This window comes from Chionomys nivalis, chromosome 6, assembly GCF_950005125.1.
Source record: "Chionomys nivalis chromosome 6, mChiNiv1.1, whole genome shotgun sequence".
Lineage (NCBI taxonomy): Eukaryota > Metazoa > Chordata > Mammalia > Rodentia > Cricetidae > Chionomys > Chionomys nivalis.
In genome coordinates, this window is record NC_080091.1 from 4,434,211 (window position 1) to 4,461,998 (window position 27,788).

Sequence of the window (27,788 nt, forward strand, 5' to 3'; positions counted from 1 at the left end):
AGGGTTTCTCTGTGTAGCCCTGTCTGCCCTGAACTCGCTCTGTAGACCAGGCTGGCCTCACTCAGAGAGATCCTCCTGCCTCTGCCCCCACCCCACCGAGTGTGCTCAGGCTAGCCTCAAACTCAGGTGTAGCTGGAATTGCTGGTCACCATGGGGCTTACATGTGCTGGAGATGGGACTCGGGGCTTGGGCAGACTGGGCAGCTAACGGCTCCACGCACTAAGCCAAAGCTTGGCTTCCATCTTTAAGCATTTTATACATTCACACATTTCAAAATGAATGGAGGGTCCCGTGTCCAGACTTCCAGCCCATGGCCCTGGTGACTTTCCACACTCCTGCCCCCACCAGACCAAAGCACACAGTCAGGGCCGGAGCACCGAGGCTTTATTCAAAGTGTCCCTTTCTCCCAAGCACAAAGAATCACAGGAAAGGGGAAGGAGGACAGGCCTGCGGAGCGTGCAAGGCCTCTGCAGCGACCACAGCTACGCTGGGCTGCAGAGGGGACGGGAGGGGACAGAGGCTTCTGGCTGGAAGCCCTGGACCCTTGGCATAAGGAGGGACGCGAGGAGGATTTTAAGGACAGGCAGAGCCCAGGGAGTCAGGACATGATACACACATCACCAAAATAAAAGCATAAACTCAGCCCTTGAGACAAAGAAGCATGTCCAGGCAGACACGCACGCACGCACACGCACACACACACACAGGACAAAGAGCCCTGGGGAGATCGGCAGACACCCCCATCAGAGCTGAAAGGGGAGGTCGGGAGGGGTCACAACAGAACCCACCGCTGGCTGGCGCTGGGTGTTTTTGCCTCCCACCTCAAAAGAGAAATTAAAACAAACCTATTCCAAACATGCCAAATTCATTAAAACTGATTGGGGGGGGAAATAAAAGAGAGTCTAGCTCGCCTGAGTTTCAGACTGCACCAAAGAAAAGCTCAACAGAGGAAAAGCGGAAAGGGTAGCTCAGGTTTCCCCTGCTTGAGCAGGGAGCTAACTGGCTGCCCTGCGCGAGCTGGGCCATGAAGGGGCAGGGCAAGGGGCCCCCGGAGGGAAGCGGGGTGTTCTCATTCCGAAAGTATGCAAGAAATTAGCAGATGTTGGAGGTCTCGGCCTGCTGAGCTGGTTGGCAGGCGGCCGGGCCATCACTGCTGGTCCAGGTAGGCAGACAACAGTAGTTCCGGAGGCAGGAAGTCCAGGTGACGGTTGCTGACCCTCATCTGCCTCCGGCCCTCCAGGTCAGCACCTGCGGAGGAAAAATCACGTGAGGATTGGAGGAGCTGGGCCAGAGGAGGCTAGCCTGGGCTACACGAAAGAGAGTGGCTGGGGTGTGTGTGGCAGCCATGAGCTGGGCTCTGTCCAGAGGCATCACCACCTCTACAGAGAAGTCTCCCCGACACCAAACCCCTCCCCATTCTCAGCCTGTGAGAAGAGGCAGGTGTGGAGGCTGCAGCAACCTCCCACCAGAGGGTTGCCGTGGAAACCATCACCGCAGCAACTCTGAGCCCGAGGACCAGATAGTGCACCTGGAGCAACCGAGGCTCGCTGTTAGGGGGTAGCATTGGGTATACCAAAAAAACGGAGGACAAAGGCCCAGGCTTTAACAACCCCACCCTGGCTCCTCTTCCCTGGGAGCGGGCACTCACTGGCCGAGATGAGGTCCAGGTACTGGCAGACCGCGTGAAGCAGGAGCCTCTCAAAGCTGCGGAAGAAGGGGTGTGAGCAGAGCTGAGGCAGAGCAGGGAAGAGGAAAGCGCGCTGCCCCCTGCCCCGCCACCAGTACCTGTTGTCCAGCATGGCGGTGTACACAGCCTGGGGAGACACGGAGAAGAACCCCAGCAGCCGCTCCTCCCAACTCTCCAGGGTTTCCTGTGGGGGTGGGAAGAGCTGAAGGGTCACAAAAGTCACACACACAACACAACGTGCCCTAGCGGTCTCCAAGGGTGTCAGGCCCCGCCTTTTGTCCGCCAAACTCCTATCCATACTGCAGCACCCACTTGCATGGGACCACCTCCTCCTAAGCACGACCAGGACGAGTCAGGACGGTGGTGTGGAAAGGTGAGGTTGAGAGGAAGATGGGGACCACTCACCATCGGGATGCGGCTGCGCTTGAGCACAGACCGCAGGCGACGGCTGATGCGCCTGAAGCACTCATGAGGTGTGAGAGCCGGGTCCTCTGTGAAAGTGGCAAAGTGGGGGGAAGGCCCCGTGACCAAGGAGGCCACAGCCACAACACCTCGCCCCTCCGCAGCTGGGCTCCGCCCAAGCCCCACCCCCTGCCTCAGACCCCGTCCACACTACACACCTGAGTACACCTTGCGCTAGCCCCGCCCACACCGACACACCCGACACGCCCCCAGTCCGGCCCGAGCCGGACCCCACCTCTTCGCCGATCCTCCCCGCGGCCAGGCCCGCGCCTCCGCTTGCCCTGATCCTCATCCTCCAGGTAGCGGAGCACTCGCTCTTGCTCCTCTCCTGAGCGGTTCATAAAATCGTTCCAGACCTGGAAGACAGGGATGCAGGCTAGCCTTGAGGCCCCTGGGTCTGCTTCCCCTCCTGACAAATGTCTCACATGTGGGGGCCTGAGCCATGCTGTGGGGGTTTCAAAGGATGCTTGGAGTTCAGCAGGCATGACCCCACTCGCTCCATGGAAGTCGGGGATGCGCCATGAGTTTCCTCTTCTCGTGTAACGGGGTTCTCTATTCTAATATAGAGGGGTGGGCACATCTCAGGGGCTGCCGGGGGACCCCGGAGTCTCACCTCCACATACGTGGCGTTGCTGCAGGCCTCTGCGAAGATTCCAGGTGCCGCAGGAGGAGTCAGGTCCCCATCTTCCGGGCCTGGAGAACCCCCAGCTGTTTCCAGCAGAGTTAGGAGGTACCGGGCTGGATAGAAACAGAGGGTCCGTGGGTTGAGGCGGTGATTGGGGTAACTACTCACTTCTGCTGTCCCAAGATTTGTTTTGTTTCCTCTTTTACCCAGCCAGTCTCTAAAGCCCCATCTACCTCTCCTTGCCTTCCCAAACTCCTAGGAACCCTCTGGAGCCCTGACTCTAGTGCCCGGTCAGTGAGTGTTTCCCAGCAAGGGGGGCATAGCATTGGCACAAGGTCCTGCTTACTATTCTCCAAACGCTGCAGGCTCTTCCGTCCCTTGGCTTTGGGAACCAGGTCCGAATTTCGCACAGCCTGGTTGATAAAATGTTGCTTGCGTCTGGAGGCTGAGACCCTCTTCACTTGTGAGCCGCCCAGCGTGGTCAGGCAGCCAGGAAGGGGCCTGTGGGCCAGGGGAGGAGGAGGCCATCAGTGCCCAGACAGGACCTGCTAGGTGTCCCTGGCAACACGGAGCTTTGCCCCCACACACACTCCCACTACTCCAGGCCCCTGTGTGTGGAGACTCGAGCTATGACGCAAGAGGGGTAAACTGAGGCTCTGAGAAGGGAAGTCACAGAGGAGAGGTGGCCCTTCCAGCCACTCCAGCCTCCCAGATTTAAACCACAAGCCATCAAGGCCCCCATGTGGTGCAGGGGTTGGAGCCAACCCGCCCCCCAGAAGTGGGCCCTCTCCCACACACCCTGTAAACCAGAAAAAGCCGCAGGATCTCGAGGTGACAAGCACCTGACCCGGGTGGCGGCTGATGAAGCTGAAGGAGCCCAGCTGAGCGCCTCCCCGCAGGAGCCCGCCAGCCTGCCAGCCACCCTCAGAGCTAACTCCTGAAGAAGGTGCTAATCCTGTGGAGAGATTAGCTGGGCGCCCGGGAACCCAGCGGACAGATCAGATCGGGAAGACAGCAGGCTCAGCCACCCAGGCCCCAGACGGCCCATTCTGGGGGTTTTGCAGGGTTGGGGCCTGGAGCTTCAGTTCTGGTGGGGTCCCAACCCCAGGCCACCAGGGATGGCGCTGAAAAAGGGCCCTGTGGACCCGAGCCTTGGCAGGGACACCCACCTGCTTGGGTCACCCTTGAGCAGGGTGAGGTCTGAGGCTCCTTGCAGAAGCTGCTGGGCCAGCTACCAACTTTCTCCCAGCCTCAGGTGGACCTGATGTCGGCTCTGAGGTCTGAGGCTGGGCCACTTCTGGCCTAGCTTCAACCCCAGGCCTTCAAAGCCGCACCCTGGCAGTTGGTTCAGGCTGATAACAAACCGCAGCTGTCCCGCAGGAAACACAGACACAAGACGGATGTGAACCTGGGTCCCGTTTGGACAGCTGAGCCAGTCAGACCGAGACCCACCATGGCTCCCCAGTAACCGTAGGGCAAGCTTGCAGTCCGTGTTCAGTTCTAAGGGCTGTGGGGACATCACTACCCTCTTGTGAGTACCAAGGGCTCCCGGAGACGGAACTGCTCCCTGAATTCAAATTTGCCAGGCCTCCGAGCCTTTGCACAGGCCCTGCCGCAAACACCTCGCCTGGTTCTGCCTGATTCTGGTTTCTGTTCAAATGTCACCTCCCAGAAGGTGGCACGGCCGGCCCAGTCAACACTTCTTGCTGCTGTGCCAACTGGGAACCAGCTGGGTCCCCTTCAGCCCTCACTGGCCTCCCGAGTGTCCAGCAGGCAGCCCAGAGCAATGAACTAACGTGGGGCTTGTCGAGTGAACACTTCCTTCCCCATAACCAGGCCGCTTCGCAGAGACTGAAGCTGAGGACCTAGAGGAGGAGTCTGCGCCTCGGAAAGTGACCGGCACTTGGGAGGGGTCGCTAGAACAAAGGCTGACAGTGCTAAGTCAGCCAGGTTTGGGGAACACAGTTCCTTTTTTGTATCCTGATGGTTGGGCAATGGGACCCTGGCTTGCTGAGACACACCCCAGGTAAACACATCTTTGGCAAACACTCCCAGAATGGCAGAGAACCCAGTTCCCCAACAGGAAGCAAGGCGGAGGTGACTCAGCGCCCCCAACACCCTACAGACAGGTGGACACCTGGGTGAGGCCCTGATGAGTAGCAATTCACCAAAACACAAACTTATTTACACCAGAGCCATGGTAAGGTAGCTAGGCGGGGTCCCAGGAGGTAGAGGGAGGGAGGACCAGGAGCAGAAGGTCAAAGAGAACCTGAGGTCAGCCTGGGCTAGAGGGACCCAAGTCAAACAAACAGAGCAAGGCCAGGAGAGGAGCAAGAGCTGCCCCTGAGGAGGACCGGGGTCCGTTCCCAGCACCCACAGGGGCTCACAACCACCTGTGACTCCAGCTCTGGGGACCTGACGCCCCCTTCCAGCCGCCACGGGTACTGCACACTCATGGTGCACACAGATGTGCAGACAAAATGCCCATAAACGTAAAAATAAATTTTTTTAATTAAATTTAAATAAACACAACAGGCAAAGGTGTAACCAAATAGGACCCAGGACTTCTGGACACCACAAAAGCAGGGCTTTGTGGGTCCCGAGCCACCTTCCCCATGACGGGGCTCAGCAGCCTGCCTGGAGACCAAGCCAGCTCTGACACACGGGGGACACACACACACACACACACACACACACACACACACAGAGAACCAGGACTCCTGAGGAGCAGCACTTGCTGCTCCAGGCTAGACCACTTGCTGGAGCAGTGGAGGGCATGGGGGCCCTCGGAGGGGGCTGAGTGGTAGCAGCTCACTAGTGCTGCCGAGCGCCTCAGCTCAGGTGCCTGTGGGCCCAGTTAGCTACCTCCCCATAGAGTGAGGTCTCATATAGCAGAGTCCCCATAGAGTGGGGGTGGGGGCGTGAGGGGTAGGGGTGGTTTGTGGTGAGCAGCCAGGGAAAGGGGTGTGGGCAGAGAGAGAACACATCCGTGGGGGGAGCTGGGGAGAAGGGCAGGGAGGAGGGAGCAGAGGAGGAGACCCCATCCTGGAGGGAAGGAGAACCCTATCCTGGGGAGGAGGAGGGGGAGAGGAGACCCCAATCTGGGGAGGAGACCCCAATCTGGGGAGGAGGAAGGGGAGAGGAGACTCCCATCCTGGGGAGAAGGAGGGGGAGAGGAGACCCCAATCTGGGGAGGAGGAGGAGGAGACCCTAGTCCGAGGAGGAGGGAAGAGGTCAGCCCCCCAGCCCTGCTCACAGCCTGGTCTCCGCGCCGGGGGTCGCCTCCAGGCCGCCGTCAGGGTCGTCCAGAGCCACCATGGCCTGCAGCCGCGATTGCAGCCCGGCCCGAGGCCGCGGAGGAAGTGACGCGCGGGGAGGAGTCTGCAGCGACCCGGGGCGGGGACAGCCCGGGAACAACCTCGGCTGCTGTGCGGTAGTTGTGGGAGTAGACCCCCTGCCTCGGTTTCCCTCTCCGTAGACGGGGGGCGGCGTCACCCGCCGGGCTGAAGACGGAGTCTGGGCAAGGGTGGGACGCTCCCCCGGGAGGCGACTGCAAAGCTGCGACCGGCTCCTTGGGCGGGAGGGAGTGCCAGCCTGGTGGAGCGAGTGGAGGGAGGTCGACCGTGGTGCACGCCCCGGCACTCCGGAGGCTGAGGCAGGAGGATCATTAGAGTGCCAGCCTGGGCTACAGGATTGGAGTGGGGGGAGGGCAGGTGCACCCCTGGCCTCCCAGCACTTCTTACAAGAGGCAAGAAGATAGGTGTTTAAACGTCATCATCAAGTTCAGGGACAGCCTGGGCTATGTGGAAAGGCTCACGCCTTTGATCCTTTAAAAAAACTATTAAAAATAAATTAATTAAAAGTCAGTGTCCACTTCGAGGCTTCGTGGAGACAGGTGAAGCGAGGCCTGTGCGCAGGAACCGGGTCAGGGGGAAGCGAGGGCCGGGGGCTGTGTGGGGACTTGGATTCCTGGCGTCACACCTGAGTGCTCTGTGGGTGGACAGAGAAACGGTTCTTTCTGCTGCCTACTCCCAACACCCTTCAGGATTCCCAGGGCAGCTTCCTGTTTGCTGACCCTCCCCCCATAAGTCCCCCCTCAGTGTGGGTGAACCTTACCCACACTAGATAAATACACTACCACCGAGTTACACCTTCGTTTTATTTTTCTCTGCTGCATAGTATTCTGGTGACTTGCCAAGGATAACATCTCGGGGTCCCTAGGGAGCTTCTGAGATGCAGTAAACAGGGGTGTGACGGTGCGGCTGAGGTCAGTCCCTCACGGTTCCTGTGACCGTTTCCACAGTGCCCACTCCGGACAGGGACCGGCCGCTGGGTGCCAGTTAGAGGGGAAACTTGTAACCAACAATCGGAGTCAACCAAAGGGAACCGAAGGTCCCTCCCCTGTCCTAAGCTTCACGTGGCTCCCACTGTCCCGGGGACATACTCTGGGCATCCTCCCCTAGGGCGCGGGCCACCCGCCTGCAGCCCTGACTGAAGCTGGGCCCTGCCTGCGAGGGAGGGAGGGCCACGGACCCCTCCCCTGCTTGGTGCCCAGGGCCCTCCCTCCTCTCTCATCCGGGCACAGCTCTGGGAAGAGCGGCGCGAGGCTCCGGAGAGGCTACTGCGCAGGGAGACGCGAAGGCGGGGACAAGGGAGGGGGGCGCGGGGTATAAGAGTGGCCGCTGCGACTGACGGGCGCTGGCAGAGGAGCCACGTTCCAGCCCCTCCGCCCGCAGCAGAGCCCGGGGCGCTGGCATCCCGGGAGGGCGGCCATAAGGAGGCGGAGTAGGGACCTTCCTCTGTTCCCACAGTCCCGGGGCGCAATCCGCGAAGGCTGCCTGGAGGAGGAAGGCGACCGGGCCATGGCCACCGAGGCGACCTTGGGTCCCAACGCGACCTGGTGGGCTCCAACCAACGCGTCGGGATGCCCGGGCTGCGGTGCCAATGCCTCGGACGACTCGGGCTCCGCGCCCAGGCCACTGGATGCCTGGCTGGTTCCCTTGTTCTTCGCTGCGCTCATGTTGCTCGGGCTGGTCGGGAACTCGCTGGTCATCTACGTCATCTGCCGCCACAAGCACATGCGGACAGTGACCAACTTTTACATCGGTGAGTGCGCGCCTCCCTGGGGTGCCAGGGTGGGAGCGGGGTCCACCCCCCAGCCTCCCCTGCGATGCGTCCCGCCTGAGTACCAAAGGGTGGGTTGACGACTGCGCGAGGAGACGTCACCATTTCCACAGGTGTCTGTCCTGTAAGGGCCTCTGGACAGAAGGGGACCGGTGTGTGGTGTGTGACACGCCCAAACTGGTACCCGCTGTCTCCAATTTAGAGGTGGGGAAACAGGCTCTGAGACACCGGGGCTGCTGGGAATGAGCACAACGAAGGTGGAGGGTGCCTCCGCTTCTCTGGTGCGAGACTGTGTGTGTGGGGGGAGTCCCTCGGACAGGGACGGAGAAGTCAGGGGCCCCGGTCAGGAGCTTTGGGTGCCCCCACCTTCCAGCGTCCGCGTGTCCCCTACTTGTAGCCAACTTGGCGGCCACAGACGTCACTTTTCTACTGTGCTGCGTCCCCTTCACGGCGCTGCTCTATCCGCTGCCCGCCTGGGTGCTGGGAGACTTCATGTGCAAATTCGTCAACTACATCCAGCAGGTGCGCGGGCTGGGCTGGGGGGCGAGCCGGGGAGCAGGAAGCCGGGGAGCAGGAAGCCGGGGAGCAGGAAGCCGGGGAGCAGGAATGGGGTCTGCCCTGGAGAGTCTGGTGGGGGTGGGGCCGGGAGCTGGGCGCACGCTCTGGTGAGAGAGAGACTGATCTGGGCGTGGATGAGACCAGAGAGCCTGCGGGTAGGAGGGATGGCCAGGGTCTGGGGTGCGCAGGATCGGGCATAATCAGAAATGAGGCACGGTCTTTTATTTACTTATTTTAGATTTCTGAAACAGAGTCTATGTAGCCCAGGCTGGCCTAGAATTCAGAGATCCGTGCTGGGTTTAAAAACGTGAGCCATTTAAATGTATTTTTTTAAAGATGCATTTTTTTTTATGTATACAGTGTTCTGCATGCATGCCAGATCTTACTATAGATGGTTGTGACTTCTGGGAATTGAACTCAGGATCTCTGAAAGAGCAGTCAGTGCTCTTAACCTCTGAGCCATCTCTCCAGCCCCCATTTAAATGTGGTTTTATTTTGTGTGTGTGTGTGTGTGTGTGTGTGTATGTGTTGCCTGGGAGTATCTGGGCACCACGTGTGTGCAGTACCCCAGAGGCCAGGAGGAGGCGTGGGGTCCCCAGAGCTGGAGTCACAGACTGTTGTGAGGCCCGTGTGGCTGCTGGGAACCGAACCCCGGGTCCTCTGCAGGGGCAGCCGGTGCGCTAACCAGTCTGCCGTCTGTCCAGGTTCCCGAGGGCACGGTCTTTCAGGGCAGGGGTCTGAGCTGGTGTGAGCAGGGAGGGGTGGTCAGGATGGACACCCCCAAAACACAGGCGCCCCATGTGGTCTCTGTGCCAAAGGTTGATTGGACGCTGGTGAGTCTCGGTGGGCGTGGGCTAGAGCCTACAGTGGGCGCGTTCCGGACTGTGTGGGTTTGTTCGGGATGCCTAACAAACCCCAGTGTTTCCCTCCCTTTCAGCTCTCCGGGTTTTCGGGTCCCCTAAACCCATGGCCACTGCCTGCTCATCCCAGGACATGTTCGTGTACGCCTGAGTGGTCAGATATGTAGTGGGACTGGCAGAACCCACACTCAGTCCTTGGCTTTTCCAGGTCTCGGTGCAAGCCACATGTGCCACCCTGACGGCCATGAGCGTGGATCGTTGGTACGTGACTGTATTCCCGCTGCGCGCCCTGCACCGCCGCACCCCGCGACTGGCCCTGGCTGTCAGTCTTAGCATCTGGGTGGGTGAGTGCGGTTTGGGGTGGAAACAGGGCGGGGGAGACAGGGACGCAGAGGAGGGGCGTGGCACTGGTGGGGTGGACGGGACCCTGACTCCTGGGCGGGACCTGTCCCCATTCTCCGACCACGGTGCTCATTCTGGGCGGTGGCGCAGGCTCTGCAGCCGTGTCCGCTCCGGTGCTGGCCCTGCACCGCCTGTCGCCCGGGCCTCGCACCTACTGCAGCGAGGCGTTTCCCAGCCGTGCCCTGGAGCGCGCCTTCGCGCTCTACAACCTGCTGGCTCTGTACCTGCTGCCTCTGCTCGCCACCTGCGCCTGCTACGGTGCCATGCTGCGCCACCTGGGCCGCGCCGCTGTGCGCCCCGCTCCCACTGACGGCGCCCTGCAGGTGCGGGAGACTCAGGGCCAGGAGGGAGGGCATCTGGGGGTCAGTCGGAGACTGGAACGTGTGTGCGTATGTCTGTGTGTGTACACGCGCGCGTGCGGGGGAGACCCACGGTGCTGATGGAGGGGATTGGAGTTCGGACTGTATGTGCATGTGCGGAGACACAGGTGAGGATAGAGGGGCGACAGGGGGCGATCGGAGCCCGGACTGTGTGTGCATGTCGTGGGGGATCCTGGGGGTACCTCGGAGGGGGTCCTGTCCCTTCCCGTTAACACCCCTGGGTCACCAGGGACAGCTGCTGGCACAGCGCGCTGGAGCAGTGCGCACCAAGGTCTCCCGGCTGGTGGCCGCCGTGGTCCTGCTCTTCGCTGCCTGCTGGGGCCCGATCCAGCTGTTCCTGGTGCTCCAAGCCCTGGGCCCCGCGGGGGCGTGGCACCCTCGCAGCTACGCCGCCTACGCGCTCAAGATCTGGGCTCACTGCATGTCCTACAGCAACTCGGCGCTCAATCCGCTGCTCTACGCCTTCTTGGGCTCACACTTCAGACAGGCCTTCTGCCGAGTGTGCCCCTGTGGCCAGCGACGCCAGCGCCGGTCCCGCGGGTCTGCACTCTCAGACCGAGCCGCAACCCACACCGCGCCGCACGGTCTGGCCGCGCACCCCGCCGATGGAGTCAGGACGCCCGAGCCTGGAAACCCTTCAGTGCGCTCCCTGTGCGGTTTGCAAGAACAAACCGTTCCACTCTGAGCCAACCCCTGCCGGATAAACGAGCCCGTTTTCCGTTGTTAAAAGCTTAGTTTGTGTCCGGGGTAACCCGTGTGAACCTCCTTCTCTTCCTTCTTCGGTTGGGCTTCTGTGGGCCATGGTTTTGGCTGTGGTTGTGATAATTCTCTGTACTCTGCAGAGTTTGGAGATTAATGTCCCCACTTTCTGCATCTACTTCAAGACTTTGTGCTTATTAGGCCAATGCTGGACCACAAAGCTAAATTTCTCCCCCACCCCTTGTCTTTTTTGAAACAGGATCTCATGTAGCCCAGGCTGGCCTCCAACCTATGTAGCTGAGGCTGACCCTGATCCCCAGCCACGACCTTGAGACCCGGTATTAAAAGCAAAAGGCCGGTGGCGGCACACGCCTTTAATCCCAGCACTCTGGAATCAGGGGCAGGCGAATCAGGTGAATCTCTGTGAGTTTGAGGACAGCCTGGTCTACAACAGTTCCAGAACAGGCTTCAATGCTACAGAGAGACCCTGCCTCGAAAAATAAATAAGTAAATAAATAAATGCAAACGGTTGAACCCTGTGTGGTGGCACACACTTGTAACCCCAGCACTTGGGAGGCAGAGGCAGGTGGATCTCTCTGAGTTCAAGACCAGCCTGGTCTACAAGAGCTAGTTCCAGGACAGGAACCAAAACCACAAAGAAACCCTGTCTCGAAAAACCAAAAAAAAAAAAAAAAAAAAAAAGGAAAGAAGAAGGAAAAGAAAGTCAGACAGTGATGTGGTCACGCACAGGGCCTCTTTTGGGAATTCAACTTTGTGATAAACTCGGAAGGTTCATGAATTCAAGGCCATCATGGGCTACGCGTTGACACCCCGTCTAGACAGAAAAAGCTATGTAAGAGAAAATAACTTCAGGCTTCAATTTCTTCCGTTCTAACTTGGGAAACTGGCTTTTTAGGGGCAATGGCGCCACCCGGCGGCCACTCAGCACTCCATACCGAGCCAGACTGGGAGCAGTTCCGCTGGCGCCCAGGAGGGGGCGGGCACGCCTCGCGGAACCGGTCCGATGCGGTTCAAGACCACGGAGATGTCTGGGTCCTAGGAGGCCGGCCAGTAAGCTCGCCACCTGGACCCTCGGCTAAATACATCCCGGACATAAATGGGACCCGCAGATTTCTTTGCCAGGCGTGATAGTGCGTGCTTTTTAATCTCAGTACTCATGGTGGCAGAATTCTGTGAGTTCAGGCCCAGCCTGGTCTACATAGCCAGCTAGGGCTGCGCCCGCGGTACATTGCCAGACTCCGTTTGCATACATACACACACACAAATACATACACACATACACATATACATGAGTACATACATACACACATACATACATACACACACGCATACATACATGCATACATACACGCATACACACACATATATACATAAATACACACACATATACATACATACGCACATACATGCACAAATACATACATACATACACAGCTATATGAGGAAGTGACTGGCCAGTCGTCCTCATCAGCTTAGACCATGAAGCCCAACATGGACAAATTCAAGAGAGCCGCCATATACGGGCTGCCCGTGCTTCTGCACTGCCAGGGCATAAACTTCACTGCCCTTCCCATACAGTGACAGTTTATATGTAGCGCAGCATGTATAACGTTTTGGTTGCATTCACTATCTAGGACTAGGGTCAGTATGGCTTGGGGGGCGCTGTCCAAACTCTGGGGGACCCACAAGATGTTGGGCGACGCTGCAGGAGGACCGCGGCCGCACGAGCAGGCTCCACCCTGGGGCCGCGCCCAACAGGTCAAGGTGTGGCGTGAAGTCCGGAGTCACCCACCGCACCCACCCGACCTGCCCTCTCCCTCAAGGCGGCTTCTGAGGGGCTCAGGCTGCTCGAGAGCCCCAACAGCAGGCACTACCCCCGGGGAGCGTGCAGAAGTGGGGGTTGTCCTGAGCACGGACGCTACCCACTGGGTAACTCAGCCGAACTCACGCCGAGCCTCAGTTTCCCACCCCGCAACATGGGGGCTAAGAAGCGGGCACTCTGCCGAGACGCACGCGCGGGGCCGAGCCGGCTGAAGGTCGGCCCTCCCTCCCTCCCTCCTTCCCTCCCTCGCTCCCTCGCTCCTAGGCGGGGTCGTCACGGGTCCTCGCATTTCCTCGAACGCGCGCGCAGCCCAACTCCGTGCTTTTGCGCACGCAGCGCACTCCCCCGCGAGCGTCCGCGGCTCCCCCCCCCCCGCCCCGCCCGCGTCCCCGCCCCCGGCCTCTCCCGGGATTTTAAGTCCATTTCAGAGACGTGGAGACCCGGGCAGGAAAAGTTCGGGAAGCGCAGTGGGCAAGAGGCCCAGCGCCAGCTCGGCTGCTCCATCTCACGTGGGTGAAACCAGGAAACGAGCAGGGCCCCAGCCGGCTTTCCGCTCCCAGGTGGGGTGGGGAACCCCGAAACCCTTCTGATTCCCCTCGACGGCGCCCGCGCGGCCCCGCCCTCCGCTCGCGGCTCTGCGTCGTGGGCCGCGGCGTGCATTTTGCACACAGTCCCTAAACTAGGGGCGGGGCGTCCCTCAGTCCGGTTCCCCCTTCCTTTTATTATTTATTATCATTTAAAGGGGCCGCGACCTGAAAATTTCCGTCCCTCTGTCGCGGCTTTCCAGCTGCCCTCCACCTCCTCCCATCGTGGGCGTCCGTAAATTGAGTTGGAGGGGGGGACCCGGGGAGGTCTTGGGGAAGCTCGGAAAGGGGGAACCTCGGAGAGACACCCACCACCTTCTCCTGAGTCCCCGGGGCTGCTGAATCACCGGCGAGGTATTTGCATCTGAGAGCAATTTGTCACTCGGCGATTCGTCTGCCGGGTGGGGGAGGGGCGGGGCGGGGGGCCGGTCGCGCGCGGAGACCTCGTCCCTATCGGATCCGGACGGATGGAGGTGTAGACGCGGCCTGGAGATTCGGTGAGGCGGGTGACCCCGGAACCGGGAGCGTGCAGCGGGCATCAGGGGGAGGCCAAAGGGGAGAGAGGCCACCGGAGGCCACCACCGGGCTGGACTCCGGGCACCCGGGCATGCGCCCCCCGGGCCACCCCGAGCAGTCTCCGTAAGGCCTTTTGCAGCGCGGCTCCAGCACCCTGGAAACCGACAAGTGTGGGGTCTCCAAAGTTAGGCAGGGATGCGTGTGGGGGTGTAGGGCTGGGTGGGTGACTCGACCGACTGTCGCGGCCGTAGACCTTGGAGACCTTCATCCGGTCCGCGAGTGTCCGGGCGCGCGGGGGTCGCGAGTGCGCGCTGTCCCCTGGCGGAAGGAAACGCACCCGGGGTGTGTGCGCGTGTGTACGCGCGGGGGCTGGGGGCTGCGCTCTGGGGACTTCATTTCGCTTTTTCTTCCCTAAAAAAAACGTATTTTTAATGTTTGGAGCTAGGATTTCACCGTGTAGTCCAGGCTGACCTAGAACTCCGCTTAAAGTGCAGACTGGCCTGGAACTCGAGGCCATCCCCCTGCCTCAGCTTTCCTTCCCAAGTGCTTGGGAAAATCCCAGACCGGGCGCGGCGCCACGCCCCGGTGCCTTCGGTTCTATTTCTCCTCCAAAACCCTATGTCCAACGGGGTTCGCCGTCCCGACCCCCTTCGCTCCCTAGCTCCAGTGCACCGATGGGGTCCCTTCTCTCGCGGGGTGCACCCATCCCGATCCTTCCCACGGGGTCCCAGGACCCCCCTACCCTCCGGACACAAAAGAGGGGGCAGGAAGCGCGGAGTGCGCGCGCGTGTGTCAACTCGCAGCCGGTTTGTCAAATATCTTCCGTTTTTTACGACTTGGGCAGCAGGGGTTCCCCCCCCCACACACCCTCCTGAGCTCTCTTTCCAAGAAGCCTTTGAAATCCCGACTACCTTAGGGGTTTTCGTTTGTCTTGTTGTTATATTTGTCCTCTGACTACTAGGACTTACTGGAATGTGTTTTGCACACGTCTCCTGGTGGGGGGGGGGACACGGTGCCCTCTTTCCCAGACCCCTCCCCAGCTCCTGCCCTTCCCCCTCCACCTCCCTGGGAGGAGAGAGGGGCCCCTTTCGCCACCCTCGGGCCCTGGCCTTGCACAACTCCAAATAACCGTGTTTTGCAAGGCCTGGCCGAGCTGGTGACCTCTCTCTCTCTCTCTCTCTCTCTCTCTCTCTCTCTCTCTCTCTCGCTCTCGCTCTCTCTCGCTCTCTCTCGCTCTCTCTCTCGCGCTCTCTCGCTCTCTCGCTCTCTCGCTCTCTCTCTCACCCTGTCGCTCTCACTGAGGTGGTGGGGGATGAGGGTGTGGCTCTGGGTCTCCTCCCAGCCCCCACCCCAGCCTGCTCCCCCCCCCCTCAAACACCAGCCACCCAGTCCTGGCTCTCAGAGGGTGTTGTAAATTGAGGGTGGGGGCCAAGGACAAAGAGCTGGGTGGGAGGGTTCTCCAGGGATGAGCAACAGCAGATTAGGGGTAATGGTACCCCTGGAGGGTAGGGGGTTTGTCCTGGCTGGCCTAGGGGCAGCGCTGGGGTTCCCACCTACTTCCCTCCACCCACTACCAGCCCCAGCGGTGGAGGCCGGCCCTGTTCCCCTCCCCCACCCCTCCACCAGGAAGGGTCATTAAACCCAGCAGGCCTGGGAGGGGGGCAGAGTCTGGGAGAGGGGCTTCCTCTAGCCTTTTCCCTGTGTGTTCCCTACCCCGCTCCAAAGAGGGGTGTCACTTTTCGCATTTCCGTACGGGTGTGAGCTCAGCAGCTCCAAGTTGTCAGAAGCACGGACGGGATGGACCACGTCAAAGAGTGTCCAGAAGCGTCCCCTTCAGCAGTTCTTGGGTCTGGTGGACGGGTGGGGGGTCGGGAGGAGACCCAGAGTGACCAGCAGCCACTGGGTGTGTGTGTTGAGTCTCGGATGGTTGCTCCACTGCCGGGGCCTCTAAAATCTTCCTGTCTTAGGAATCCTAGACCGACAGGTCCCTTGGGGCCACACCTGCCACAGTTCTCCTGTGAGCCCCACGGTTTGGGTGGCCAGATGTCTAGGGAAGGGGACAGATTTCCCCGTTCTCACCTGAGGCACTGCAGGGTCTCTTAGGTGGAGGACGAGGCCCTGAAAGTCCCTCAGCTGTCCCTTCCTCCCCACAGCCCAGGGAGTAAGTCTCGGGGGTCATGTGTGTCCTGGGGTTCAGGTTAGGCTGAGGGTGACTTAGGCCCTCTATTTGGGAGGTGGGTTCAACTTTCTTCTTGATTTCAGGCCTGCTGGGTTCCTCCCACTGTTTTATTGGTGGTTTATGTGGGGGTTGAGGGTGTGGCCTGGGCATTGGGGGCTGGCTTCTGGTAGGCCTAGGAGGGCCCCCTTTCTGTCACATTTACCCCAGATGAGCAGCACAGGACACCGGTACCCGGCCAAACCCCAGCCTGGGTGACCTTCTGAACTTTGGTTTCCCCATCTGCAGCACAGACCGTCCTCCCCAGGACCCTCCACCATCACCTGCGTGCTGTCCTCTCTGTCCGCTTTCTCCCCATAAGTAGACAGATCAGGCCCGGAGACCAGCTGAGGTCTCTCTGAGGCAGTGTGTGTGTGTGTGTGTTAGAAGGGTGCATTGCCTAAGGCTTGTACACACAGCAAGGTCATAATCTTGACCAAGGTTCCAGGCCTCTCGGGCTAAGCAACATGAAGAATATAGAGCCAGAATCCAGAACCCAGAGGCACTCCAGGGTCTAGAACAGGGGTACGGCCAATAAGAAAGCAAGGACACCAGGCCCCTCCCCCACTGTCCTGCTTATGGGACAATAACTCATGGTGTCCCTGGTGGGCCTAACCAGAGGGGACCCAGAATCTCCCTAGGTGTGGATAGGAAGGGCATGAGCAGGTGTGAGGGATTCTGAGGAGGGATGTGTCCATGGGCGCAGGTGTGGTCTAACCTCGTCTCCTGTGTTCCCCCAGGAGTCTACAAGCACTTGAATGAGCCTGACACCAGCTTCTTCCCCTGAGTGCCCAACGTGACAGCAAGGAGCCCTTTGGTAGCCCCTGGCATGCCCCACCTCCCCTCAGCCTGAGTTGGCGGCCCCTGCCCCTGCCCCTGCGGCCGCCACCCTGCACTGTCCCGGCTCCCCCAAGGTTCCCACGCTGCGGTGCAGCCAAGACCCTTCCCCACAGGGGCCACCCCCACCACCTGCCCCTGGTGCCCGGGGTGGCCCGGCCCGTAGGGCCATGAAGCTGCAGGCTGTGATGGAAACCCTCATTCAGAGGCAACAGCGTGCCCGGCAGGAACTGGAGGCCCGGCAGCCACCGCCACCCCCACCACCCGAGCCCACTGGTATCCGGGCTCGGACCACCATGGCGGATGAGGACAGGGAGCCTGAGAATGCCCGAATGCATAGGACGCAGATGGCTGCTCTGGCTGCCATGCGAGCCGCTGCCGCTGGCTTGGGACATCCGTCCTCTCCTGGTGCCTCTGAGGATGGGCCTCCTGGCTCCGAAGATGAAGACACAGCCCAGGAAGGGACTCTGGGTTCACCCATCCTGCGTGGAAGAGACCGGGAGGGCCCAGGACACACGGAAGGAGAGGGGCATTTGTTGGACATGGACTCAGATGATGACACGTGAGTTGGGGTTGGGGACGGCAGCGTCTGATGTTTTTCATGGGAGCCAGGAGGGTTACAGAGGGGATACTGCAGGTCTGGCCAAGTGTTTGCTGAGTGAACCTGTGTTCCTGGGTTTGCCACGCAGGGATCCTGAGACTCGGTGTTCTCTGTGGCTGTGCCAAATGCTGCCGAGAAAATGAGGCTGCGGTGTGGGGGAGGGGTGAGTTTTGAGAAGGGACCTGGAGAATGTTGAACTGTTTACAGAGAGCCGAGTGTGGGGAGCCACACATGCAAAGGTCCTGAGGCCAGAACCTTTGAGAAGATGTATTGGGGTCCTCTGTAAGAGTCTGTTCAGCAGGTAGAGTGGGGTGTGGGCAGGAACCCACCCAGAGCCCTGACAGGCCTGTGGCTGCTCTTCTTGTTTGCAGAGAGAGAAACTGAGGCAGGGACAATGGGTGGGCCTGGCCTTGCCACTGAGACAAGGTGACGCCTGCCTGTCTCCCCTGACGGAGGGTGCCTGTCTCCACTGCAGGAAGCCCAAGTGGGAAGAACAAGACTTGGAAGAGCTAGGGGAGGAGGAGGAGGAGGAAGAGGAGGAGGAGGAGGAGGACTTTGAGGAAGAGGAGGAGGAGGGCCTGGGCCCGCCAGGGTCTGCCAGCCTGGGCTCTGCAGGCCTGTTTGCCCCCAAGACCCAACCTGCTCGGGCTTTCCGCGGAGATGGTGGTCCCAGGGTGCTGGGCGGCCCTGAGCGCCTGGGACCTGGCCCGGCCCACCCCACTCACACGGCATCCCAGATGCCACCGCCAGACCACGGAGACTGGACGTTTGAGGAGCAGTTCAAACAGGTAGGCCATGCGCTTGGGTCCAGCCGTTCGGGGGGCCTTTGATCACTGCCGCCCCCACCCCCAGACATGGTGAGGATCCTGGGGAGGCCCAGCTTAGATCCTGAGTGTGGCTGAGGTACACAGGTCAGGGCAAGGCACCAGGAACTTTGAGGACAATGTGGGACTCTGCTGAGTCCTCCCTCCTCGGTAGAAAGGTGGCTTGTTGGTGTTGGGGGACGACTTGGTGGTAAAGAGCGCGCAAACAGGAGGACTGCGTTAGGATCCCCAGCACCCCTGGAAAACGCCGTGCACAGTGGGGTGTGCTTGTGGTCCTAGCGCTGGGAGACAGGAGTACCCTTGGGGCTCGCCGGCAGGTGGCCTAGCTGAGTCAGTGAGAGACCCTGCCTCAAACAGTACCGTGCAGAGCCTAGAGGGAGGCGCCCGGCGTCTGCCTGTGCTTTACACGTGTACACATGCGTGTACACATGCGCAGCACGCATGAGGTGTCTCGGTGACCTGAAACAAGGCTGTAGAGTCCGGCTCTGGAGAGCTGTGAGGTTTGCAGAGGCCTGTGGCCTGAGCTCCAGTGGTGGGGGACAGCGGGCTAGGGTCCTGCCGCAGTGCTGGGCTGTGTTGGTTGGCTAGGTAGAGGGTGTCCTGGGCCAGGGAGGGGCCTGAAGGAAGCTCAGCCGGCCCTAGCCATCCCTTCAGGCGCCCTAGCTCTTCCCTGCAGGCAGCCAAGCTGGAGGAAGTGGCCAGCAGGGAACCTTTGAAGTCGGCAGGCCAATGGAAACCAGATGGTTGGCCTGCCTGGCTGGGGCCTGCATTCCAGCCTGGACAGCTGGCCCAGCCGACCCCTGGGTGTGTGGCCAGGGTGGAAACCAGCTCCCGGGCTGGCTCCAGAGCTAAGTCTTGTGTGGCCAAAAGGTAGCCCCAGAGCTTGGCTGAGTCCCAGGGTGACAGAGCTGATTAGGATGGCTTCTGGAGGTGACCTGAGCTCTGCTGTCAGGGGGTCACCAAGGAGCAGGCCTGGTGCCCTTTGGAGAATTATCTGACGTGGAAGAGCGTGCCCAGGAAGTCGTTGAACTGAGACACCAAGGGGACTAAGTTAGGTTCGTGTCCAGTACTTGTGGGCAAGACGTGGTAAATACCCCTGTTCCGGCGGCGAGGCCACGCAAAGGCCCTGGGGTACAAGGAATAGCTTCGAGGAACTGAGAGAATTAAACCCTCTGTGCCCTCGCGGGACCTGCTGAGACAGGGCCCGGGCTGGGCGGGGCGGCCTCGCCCTGGCTTGCTTAGGTGCTGGGCAGTCTGCCAGTTGACTTGTCAAATGGACATCACCGCTCCTGGGTGTGACCTCGTCCCACACTAGGCCCGGAGGTGGCTGTGGGCTTGAAGACTGGGCCTCCCACTCCCCAGGAGGTTCTCGCTAAACACACCACACATAAACCGATTTGTGTTTGGCTGGGTGTGTGTGGGCCCCACCCCACTCAGTGCCTCGCCTCGGTCTCCCTGGTCCAGAGCAGCCGTGGCCTGAGCCGTTCTGTAAGGAGTTGAAAGGTCTGTCGCCCGGAGAGGCTCAAGGTGTGTGGTTTTCAGCTGGCGCCTGCCAGTTTGAGGGCAAGCGAAGTTTATCAATTTTCCTGGCATTGGCTCAGCTCCCTGCAGACCCCAGCGCCAAGCAAGTCGGTCATCCCCACCCCACTGCGTCACAGCTTACCGTCACAGATCACGGGTATCCCTTGTGCACGCCACCACACCCCCCACCCCACCCCCGCCTGACTCTACACTGACTAGGCATAAAAAGGGCAACAGGGCCAGGGGTTGGCTGCCCCAACCCCGCCCCCCACCCCCAGTGCAGCAAGACAAAGGGGGACTTCAAGAGCCATTGTGGGGGCCTTTCTGGGGGATATCCTGGGTCAGGGTCAGGGGTCATGCAGAGACACAGCCTGGGAGGGGGTCTGTGTATACAGAACTGGGGAGGCGGCTCCCTGGGTAAGGGCCTGCTTTTGCATCTCATGGACCCGCGTGGTGTGTATCTGTTACCCCCAGAGCTGGGGAAGCTCAGAAAGGGGGATCTCTGGGGAGAAAAGAGCCAGGCAGAGGTCCTGGGGAACCAACGGTGTGTTAGGGGCCAAGTGGTCTTCTGGGAAACAAGACTGCTTGGTGGCTGGATGTAGAGCTAGCTGATGTCAGCAGAAGCCAGCCCTGTGCTCTGAGACTCCTTTTCCGCCTTTGTAGAGGCTTCACGTTCTGCCCTGCTGGCCTGGCACCTGTGCGGCCTGTGTCAACAGTGGTCCAGCCAGCCCCACAGATGTCAGCCCCAGGCCCGGCCTGTGTTGACTCTGGCGTCTGCCCCGCTCCCTTCCTGGCACGTGGCGGTGCCGGCTGGCTGGCCACTTGGCACTGTCTCCGTGTCTTCCTTCCCAGTCTTGGCCACGGCTGGTTTCCACCAGCTGAGCCTAGACAGCTGGGATTGGCCCTGGGCTGTGGGTCTGAGGAGGGGACACCGGGGCGCGGTTCGTGGCTGTGATTAGGATCTGGGCCTCCTGGCATTGGACGCGCTCACATCCTGCAGCCTTCCTGTCCCTCTGCGGCCACACCCAGGCTCAGAGTGGCCTCTCTGGGATTTTTTCAAGCTGGCAGTCTTTTGTGAGGATTTTTTGTTGTTTTCCCAAGACAAAGTTTCTCTGTGGAGCCCTGGCTGCCCTGGAACTCGGTAGTAGCCCAGGCTGGTTTTTTTTTTTTTTTTTTTGGATTTTTGAGACAGGGTTTCTCTGTGGTTTTGGAGCCTGTCCTGGAACTAGCTCTTGTAGACCAGGCTGGTCTCGAACTCACAGAGATCCGCCTGCCTCTGCCTCCCAAGTTCTGGGATTAAAGGCGTGCGCCACCACCGCCCGGCTCCAGGCTGGTTTTGAACTCACAGGGATCCCCCTGCCTGTGCCTCCCGCGTGCTGAGATTAAAGGCGGGCACCACCGCACCCAGGTTTTTTTTCTGAGGCTGAGTCTTGGTGTGTAGTCCAGGGCTGCTCTCCTGCCTCAGACTCACGCGTGCACTGCCATGCCTGGCCTTTAGCTCAGTCATGGGGTCAAGATCATAAACAGAACTCCTGTCTGGTTCAGAATGTGTGGGCCTCTCCAGCTCCGCCCCCCAGCGTGGTCACCTGTCTCCTACACTGTGCCCTACATTCATGTCCCGTTCTGGACACTTCTGGGGTATGTCAGAGTCCCTGTTCCCGTTCATGGCTGTGCGGTACCCTGGCGTGTGGGCTGACTGTTCTGCGTGTTCGTTCTATCTGGGCCGGATACCGGGCTGTCTCCACCTTTTGGCTCTGCAGCTCTCCCTTCTTGGGTTTATTCTTGTTCCTCATGGGCGTGTGTCTGAAGTGAAATTGCTAGGTAGCACAGAGTCGGAAGGTGCCTATTAGGAGCTCTGTCACGGCAGCTGTCTGTCCATGTTCCCTGTGCAGGGCCGGTCTTCCCCAGCCGCACCCATCACCTCCATGCCTGACCTCAGAAATAGAATGGAAAGCCGGCCGGTGGTGGCGCACGCCTTTAATCCCAGCACTTGGGAGGCAAAGGCAGGCGGATCTCTGTGAGTTCGAGACCAGCCTGGTCTACAAGAGCTAGCTCCAGGACAGGCTCCAAAACCACAGAGAAACCCTGTCTCGAAAAACCAAAAAAAAAATAAATAAATAAAGAAATAGAATGGAAGCCCACTATGGTGGCACGTGCCTGTCACCTAGCCCAAGAGAGCCCGAGGCAGGAGCATTGAGGAGTTTAAGACCAGCCTAGGCTCTAAGCAAAACTCTGTCTCAAAAATAAACAAATACCGTTGATCTCTGGCCTTGCATGCACGAGGCCGTGCGTGCCCACTCCTGACATGGTGGCGTGCGTCTCATTCAGCATTAGGGAGCAGGAGGCGGGGAAGTTCACACCAGAGCTATATCCTGGCTCCCCGAGACCCTGCTGCAAGAAAAGAAAAGTGAGCGGGATCCTTACTCATCCTACAAGGAAGGGACTAGAAGGGAAACTGAGGCACACTGAGACAGGGAGTCCCTGGCAGGTCGGGGGTTAGCATTGCTCTTACATCTAGACTCAGAACCTAGTGCTGTAGCCCAGGCTGGCCCAAAACTCTCCATTCTCCCAGGCAAACCCTCCACCCTCCCTTCCTAACCCTAACACGTTAAAAAAAAATTGACATTTCTTTCTTTACTTTGAGTGAGCAGGGGATGTGCGTCACAGCCGTGTGGAGGTCAGAGGAGTACACTCTTGCCTTCTTGTGTGCGGGTCACGGGGGTTGGCTGTAAGATCCTGTACCTCTAAGCCATCTTGTCCTCTCCCACTAAAGTCTGCTTCCAATTCTAGGAGAGCAGACAGCACTCCAGTGGAGAGGGAAAATGGGCCGCATCCCAGGAGGCCTCCAGAGGAGGGAGGGAGGGCTGCCAGGGTGGCTGTGGCTGTTCCCCTCCTCCCTTGCACAGGGAAATGGACAGCCAGCCAGGTGTTAGAGGTGGGGGCTCTGGGTGGGGCTGACAGGTCCTGTCCCTGTCACCTGGTGTGTCTGCCCCAGGCAGAACTTTAAACACTGGCTACTCATGAGCCCTCAGGGGCCACAAGGGAGGAGGTGGGTGCTTGTTCCCTGTCTTGCCTAGGGGACATAACGCTGCACGGGAAGGGACACGCTGGCTGGGGCTTTGCTGAGTGGCTAAGAGTCCACTGACCAGGCAAGAAAAACAGGGTCTACTTCTAGGAGAACATTCTGGAAAACCAGAATTAGCCTTGGTGGAGCAGTGGAGGAGAGAGGTGCCGGGTAGACCCAGAGGCAGGGACTAGAGGGGGCCAGAAGGTGAAGGATAGGCTACCATTTTCTGTAGAGAAGGGTGTGCCAGGCAGACCCAGAGGTCAGGCTCCCGGTTCCGAGGGCAGCATTGTCTTTGTCGTCATTGTCGATGTCTGGGGCATGTTTGTCTCTGGGCTGACAGCCAGTCTTGGCGGCTAGCCCCAGCCCGGAGTTCCTGGGGCTCAGGAGTCCCGTGCGCTGGGGTGTCAGGGACTGGAGGTGTTGGGAAGCCCCCGGGGCCACCTCATCAAAGTCGCTGTGGCTACTGGCGCCCAGCCAGCGAGCTGTGGCAGGCACAGGAGGGTGCCTGCCCACCAGCCTTGGCACTGCGCCCCGACCCGTGCCAACCCCCGGGAACCGTGCTGACTCAGCCGGAAGAACCTTATCTGGTTCCTATGCCGCCAACTTGGCCACCGGGTCACCGCCGCCGGCCAGGCTCCCCACCCTGTGACCCGTTGCCAAGCGCCGTCCCGCCCCACGCTTTCTAATAATACACGCTGTGGCAGAGGGAGCGGTGTCCCCAAAGCTGCCACCCTCAAGAGGGTGGAGACAGACAGCCATGAGCCTGCGGGGCCACTCAGACAAACCTCCCCGTGTCTTTGGGACTGTTCCTTGGGCCAATTATGTGTCGGTACATGTGTCTGTGTGTGTGTGTGTGTGTGTCTGTGTGTGTGTGTGTGTATATGTATGTGTGTGTATCTATGTGTCTCTGTGTATGTGTGTGTGTCTGTGTGTATCTATGTGTCTCTGTGTGTATCTGTCTGTGTGTATATGTGTGTATGTGTGTGTATGTGTGTGTGTGTGTCTGTGTATGTATGTGTGTGTCTGTGTGTATGTATGTCTGTGTGTGTTATCTATGTGTGTGTCTGTGTGTATATCTATGTCAGTGTGTATGTATGTGTGTGTGTCTGTGTGTATATGTATGTGTGTGTATCTATGTGTCTCTGTGTGTATGTGTGTGTGTCTGTGTGTGTCTGTGTGTATATGTGTGTATCTATGTGTCTCTGTGTGTATCTGTCTGTGTGTATATGTGTGTATCTGTGTGTATGTGTGTGTCTGTGTATGCATGTGTGTGTCTGTGTGTATGTATGTCTGTGTGTGTTATCTATGTGTGTGTCTGTGTGTATATCTATGTCAGTGTGTATGTATGTGTGTGTCTGTCTGTGTCTGTGTGTGTATCTATGTGCATGTGTGTATCTGTGTGTATGCCTGTGTCTGTCTGTGTGTATCTGTGTGTGTATGCCTGTGTCTGTCTGTGTGTATCTGTGTGTGTATGCCTGTGTCTGTGTGTGTCTGTGTATATGTGTGTATCTATGTGTCTGTGTGTCTGTGCACGCGTTATCTGTGCACATGTCTGTCTGCGAGCATATGTGTTTGTGTATCTGTATTTCTGTCTATATGTGTCGTGTGCACCACCTGGGCAAGGTGCATGCTCACCCTGGTCTGAGAACACGGTAGTAGTGAGAACCTGTTAACCATCTCCTTGCAGGTTGCATGGTTCTGGTCACTAATTCTAAAATTCCCTGGGCACACACAGGTCAGCTGCCAGTCGCTGCCCATGTTGGCCTGCGTTGGCCACATTAAGGCACTGCCTATGGTAACTGAGGTGTGGATGGAACCAGCCTGGTCAGGGCTCTGCCTGCCCCACCCCCACAGTTACCCTACTTGCCACTAAGGCCTGTGTTTTTTTTTTTTTTTTTTGGAGGGGGCTGTCAACTTCTCCAAACAGTTGTCCCCTGCCAAGGCCACAGACTACAGCAGACATGTCACTTGGAGAGACAGCTCTCAGCCCCCAGTGTGGCCCCTGACGGCTGTCAAGCATGACCAACCTCTTTCCTTCTCAGAACTAGCCCAGGAACAACCCGGTGTGGCCTGGTGGGTGGCACGCATGGGGTGGTGGTGGCCCGCCCCTTCCCAGCTCGCCTGGCTGCACATGGCCAGGGGACAATTGGGGGTCACAGGGTTAAACAGTAACTAATGTGTCCATTGAAGGGCCCGGTCTGTGAGTCCTTGAGGGGGCGGATGACTGGCTAGTGGGGTCAGCTCCCTGGCCACCCCTGGGGATCTGCTTCCGGTCATGGACTCAGATGTGCTGAGACCAGGCAACAGAGAAAGGAGGATTGCCTTTATTTAATTTCGTTTTGTTTTTTGAAACAATTTCTCAGTGTAGCCCTGACTGTCCTGAAACTCGCTCTATAGACCAGGTTGGCCTCAAACTCAGAGATCTTCCTGCTTCTGCCTCTTAAGTGTAGGGATTAAAGGCATGTGCCACTGCTGCCTGGCTATGGATTGCTACTTTGAAGCTGGACTACGTAGTAGGGATTCTCATTTCAACACCACAACCGGAGCTAGGTTCAGCGGGTGCTCGTGGTGGCTCGTAGCTGTCACCGTGGCACGGTGGAAGCAGGAGTGGACCTTGTAGGCTCTTTATACGCGCTGTCTCGTCCTGAGTTCTGGCAGTCCTTCCATGAGCATTAGTGGAATGCCGTTGTATACCACGGAGTCATAGACAAGAACCCGGCTGTAAGGCGGCACACACCCTTAATCCCAGCATGTGAGAGGCAGAGGGCAGCAGAATGAGTTCTTATATAACCCCTCCCGAAATCCTAGAAGGGACTTCTCTTCTAAGGGAGCAAACCCCAGAACAGTAAGGGTGACACAGACAAACCCCTTCTAAACCAAACAACCAAAAAAGAACCCTGCTGTAGGGGTCCCTGTGAGATGCAGTGGGGCAGATGGGTGGGGTGGGCCTCTCTGTGCCACTGTCTGTCTCCATGGGGTGGGGTCCTGTCTGGGAGAGGTAGGTGTGTCCTCACATCTGGCTTAGGGAGACAGCTATGCACCTCTGTCCAGGCCGGGTCATCTGTGGCTTTGTGTGTAGCCGTGATGTCTCTCAGTCTTGTTGAGAGAACCCTAGAGCCACAGGTTGGATGGACTTGGGTATTGCCAGACGGGGTCTGGGGGATAGGAGGCAGACCCAGTTGCCCAGGGCATGCTGGGTGGGCATTGGGTCATTCGCTTGCCATCCTATCTGTCTACCCCTCTGTCCTCTGTAGAGCAGACAGAGCTGATGTCCCGAGCGTGGCTGAGTGCTGACACTGGTCAGAACTGGTTAATGTTTGTCTGTCTGCCTCCGCATCTGGCTCACATAGCAAAGGCACAGAGCGGGGAATGGGCGCTGGCGGTATTTACCCATGTTTATCCACCCTGCCTTTTCCAGTGATGGGAGCTCCCTGCAGCAGGAAGTGGGTGTTCGGAGCCTCCACCTTGGGCTGGGTGTCAGCTGTTCTTGGCTCACAGTATGAGGACGCACTAGCAGGAACTCTAAATGGAAGGTAGCCCATTTCTGTCTTAGTTCATAAGCTCCAGCCTGTCTGTCTCCTGTTGTGTAGCCAAGGAAGGGACACCTGTCCCCAATCCTGTCAGTAGCCAACAGGGGAGTCCAGACTATACTGGACTATAATAGCTAGAGAAATCAGGCTGGAGGGATTCTAGGCGGGGCTCCACCCTGACCACGCCCCCAGCCCATCACTGGGGGATTCTAGGCGGGGCTCCACCCTGACCACGCCCCAACATATTTTTTATACACTGCATTTTGAGACAGGGTCTCACTAAGTGTTCCAGGCCATCCTGGACTTACTGTGATTCTCCTGCCTCATCCTCCCCTGTTGCTGAGATCACCGAGTTATGCCACAATGCCTGGCGTCTTTCTGATCCTTGAATCACCCTCCTGCATGTTCCAGAGCGCCAGGCATTGTCTTCTGCTGATCTCTGTGAGGTCCCTCCACCAAGGCTCTGGAGGGCTCCATCTTGGCTCTTGCTTAGTTTATTTGGCTTCTGTGTTGGAGTTTAGGGAGGTCGCCCTGGGCTCTTCCACACAAGCTTCTTTGCACTTTCTGGCAGGCACTTCTCTCCCCACTGTTGACCCCAGGACTGCCTAATCCCTCTGCCTCAGTTTCCCTGTTGTAAAGTAGGCTAGCACCTGACCAGTTTTGTTCCCACGTGGCCTCTCCCTTGGGATTGACCTTTGCTGTGTCTTGTTCTCAGTTTGGAAGCTCTGGGCACAGCCCCCACCCCCACTTCACAGAAAAAGAGGCTCCTGATCAAACCTGTCCACTCTGGAGAGGAAGGCGGGTTGGAGGCCTGCACGCTCCCCTGCAGTCGGGAACCCAGGGGCCTCATCTGTGGCAGCCACTCCTGCGGCTCCGAGTGGTCATTTCACAAGGACTATTAATATCTGCCTCGTGGGTGGGGCACGCTGTGTGTTCTGAGGCCAGCCTCCATCGGAGGCAGCTGAAGAGACAGATGTTTGACCCAGCCCAGAATCACTTCCCCAATTTCCTGAGAGCCAGAGCTGGCCCCTGGTGCCCACAGAACTGACGGGAAATGAAAAAGCCCAGCGGCTAGCTGGGAGGGGAAGCCCCTAGCCCTCAGGTGCAGCCTGAGGCCACCGCGTGGACAAAAGAGCCCCCCCCCCCAGGAGAGAGCTGGAGCAGCGGGGTGGCACATTCACGATGACCTTGCTGTGTGCAGAGTTCCTGGGTCCTGGGGTGGCATGGGACTTACACTCCCATCCCCAGCATGAGTTTCTGGGAAGAAACTCTGCCTCCTACCTGTTCAGTTCAGTAACTAACTGCCCGCCCTGACCACGCCCCCAGCCCCACTGGGGGATTCTAGGCGGGGCTCCGCCCTGACCACGCCCCAGCCCCTCACTGGGGGATTCTAGGCGGGGCTCCACTCTGGCCACTCCCGCCGCCCCACTGGGGGATTCTAGGCGGGGCTCCA

General features: G+C 59.1%; 3 protein-coding genes across 4 annotated transcripts in view; 2 read left to right on the forward strand and 1 right to left on the reverse strand.

The window, feature by feature from the left end:
* Nucleotides 1-367: 367 nt before the first annotated feature.
* On the reverse strand, nt 368-6,186 carry R3hdm4 (R3H domain containing 4). The gene is made up of 8 exons (XM_057773257.1): nt 6,031-6,186; nt 3,121-3,275; nt 2,763-2,887; nt 2,385-2,505; nt 2,093-2,178; nt 1,786-1,871; nt 1,649-1,704; nt 368-1,248 (listed from the first exon to the last, which is right to left on the reverse strand). Exons 1-8 carry the CDS (start codon nt 6,090-6,092, stop codon nt 1,148-1,150), a joined length of 792 nt encoding a protein of 263 aa, XP_057629240.1. The 5' UTR covers nt 6,093-6,186; the 3' UTR covers nt 368-1,147.
* Nucleotides 6,187-7,636: 1,450 nt separating this feature from the next.
* Kiss1r (KISS1 receptor) lies at nt 7,637-10,783 on the forward strand. Its single transcript, XM_057771652.1, has 5 exons — nt 7,637-7,880; nt 8,296-8,420; nt 9,525-9,660; nt 9,809-10,041; nt 10,328-10,783. The coding sequence occupies exons 1-5, from the start codon at nt 7,637-7,639 to the stop codon at nt 10,781-10,783; spliced, it is 1,194 nt and encodes a 397-aa protein (XP_057627635.1).
* A 2,692-nt stretch (nt 10,784-13,475) lies between these two features.
* The window catches only part of Arid3a (AT-rich interaction domain 3A), a 28,093-nt gene continuing 13,780 nt past the window's right edge, over nt 13,476-27,788 (forward strand). The window contains exons 1-3 of one of the 2 annotated variants that reach the window (XM_057773042.1): nt 13,476-13,578; nt 16,696-17,354; nt 17,869-18,181. In XM_057773042.1, the coding sequence (XP_057629025.1) occupies nt 16,963-17,354; nt 17,869-18,181 (705 nt within the window). In that variant the 5' untranslated portion in view covers nt 13,476-13,578; nt 16,696-16,962. The other variant, XM_057773041.1, reaches the window with a different exon arrangement.

Bases quoted from the DNA above. Each gene is read 5' to 3' on its own strand.
- R3hdm4 (XM_057773257.1), bottom strand. From the start codon at position 6,092: ATGGTGGCTCTGGACGACCCTGACGGCGGCCTGGAGGCGACCCCCGGC. The intron at 2,888-3,120 runs GTAAGCAGGACC...GTTTCTATCCAG, and splicing joins CCTGCAGCGTTTGGAGAATA to CCCGGTACCTCCTAACTCTG. The intron at 1,705-1,785 runs GTACTGGTGGCG...CTTCTTCCGCAG, and splicing joins ACCGCCATGCTGGACAACAG to CTTTGAGAGGCTCCTGCTTC.
- Kiss1r (XM_057771652.1), top strand. From the start codon at position 7,637: ATGGCCACCGAGGCGACCTTGGGTCCCAACGCGACCTGGTGGGCTCCA. The intron at 7,881-8,295 runs GTGAGTGCGCGC...CCCTACTTGTAG, and splicing joins AGTGACCAACTTTTACATCG to CCAACTTGGCGGCCACAGAC. The intron at 10,042-10,327 runs GTGCGGGAGACT...CTGGGTCACCAG, and splicing joins CCACTGACGGCGCCCTGCAG to GGACAGCTGCTGGCACAGCG.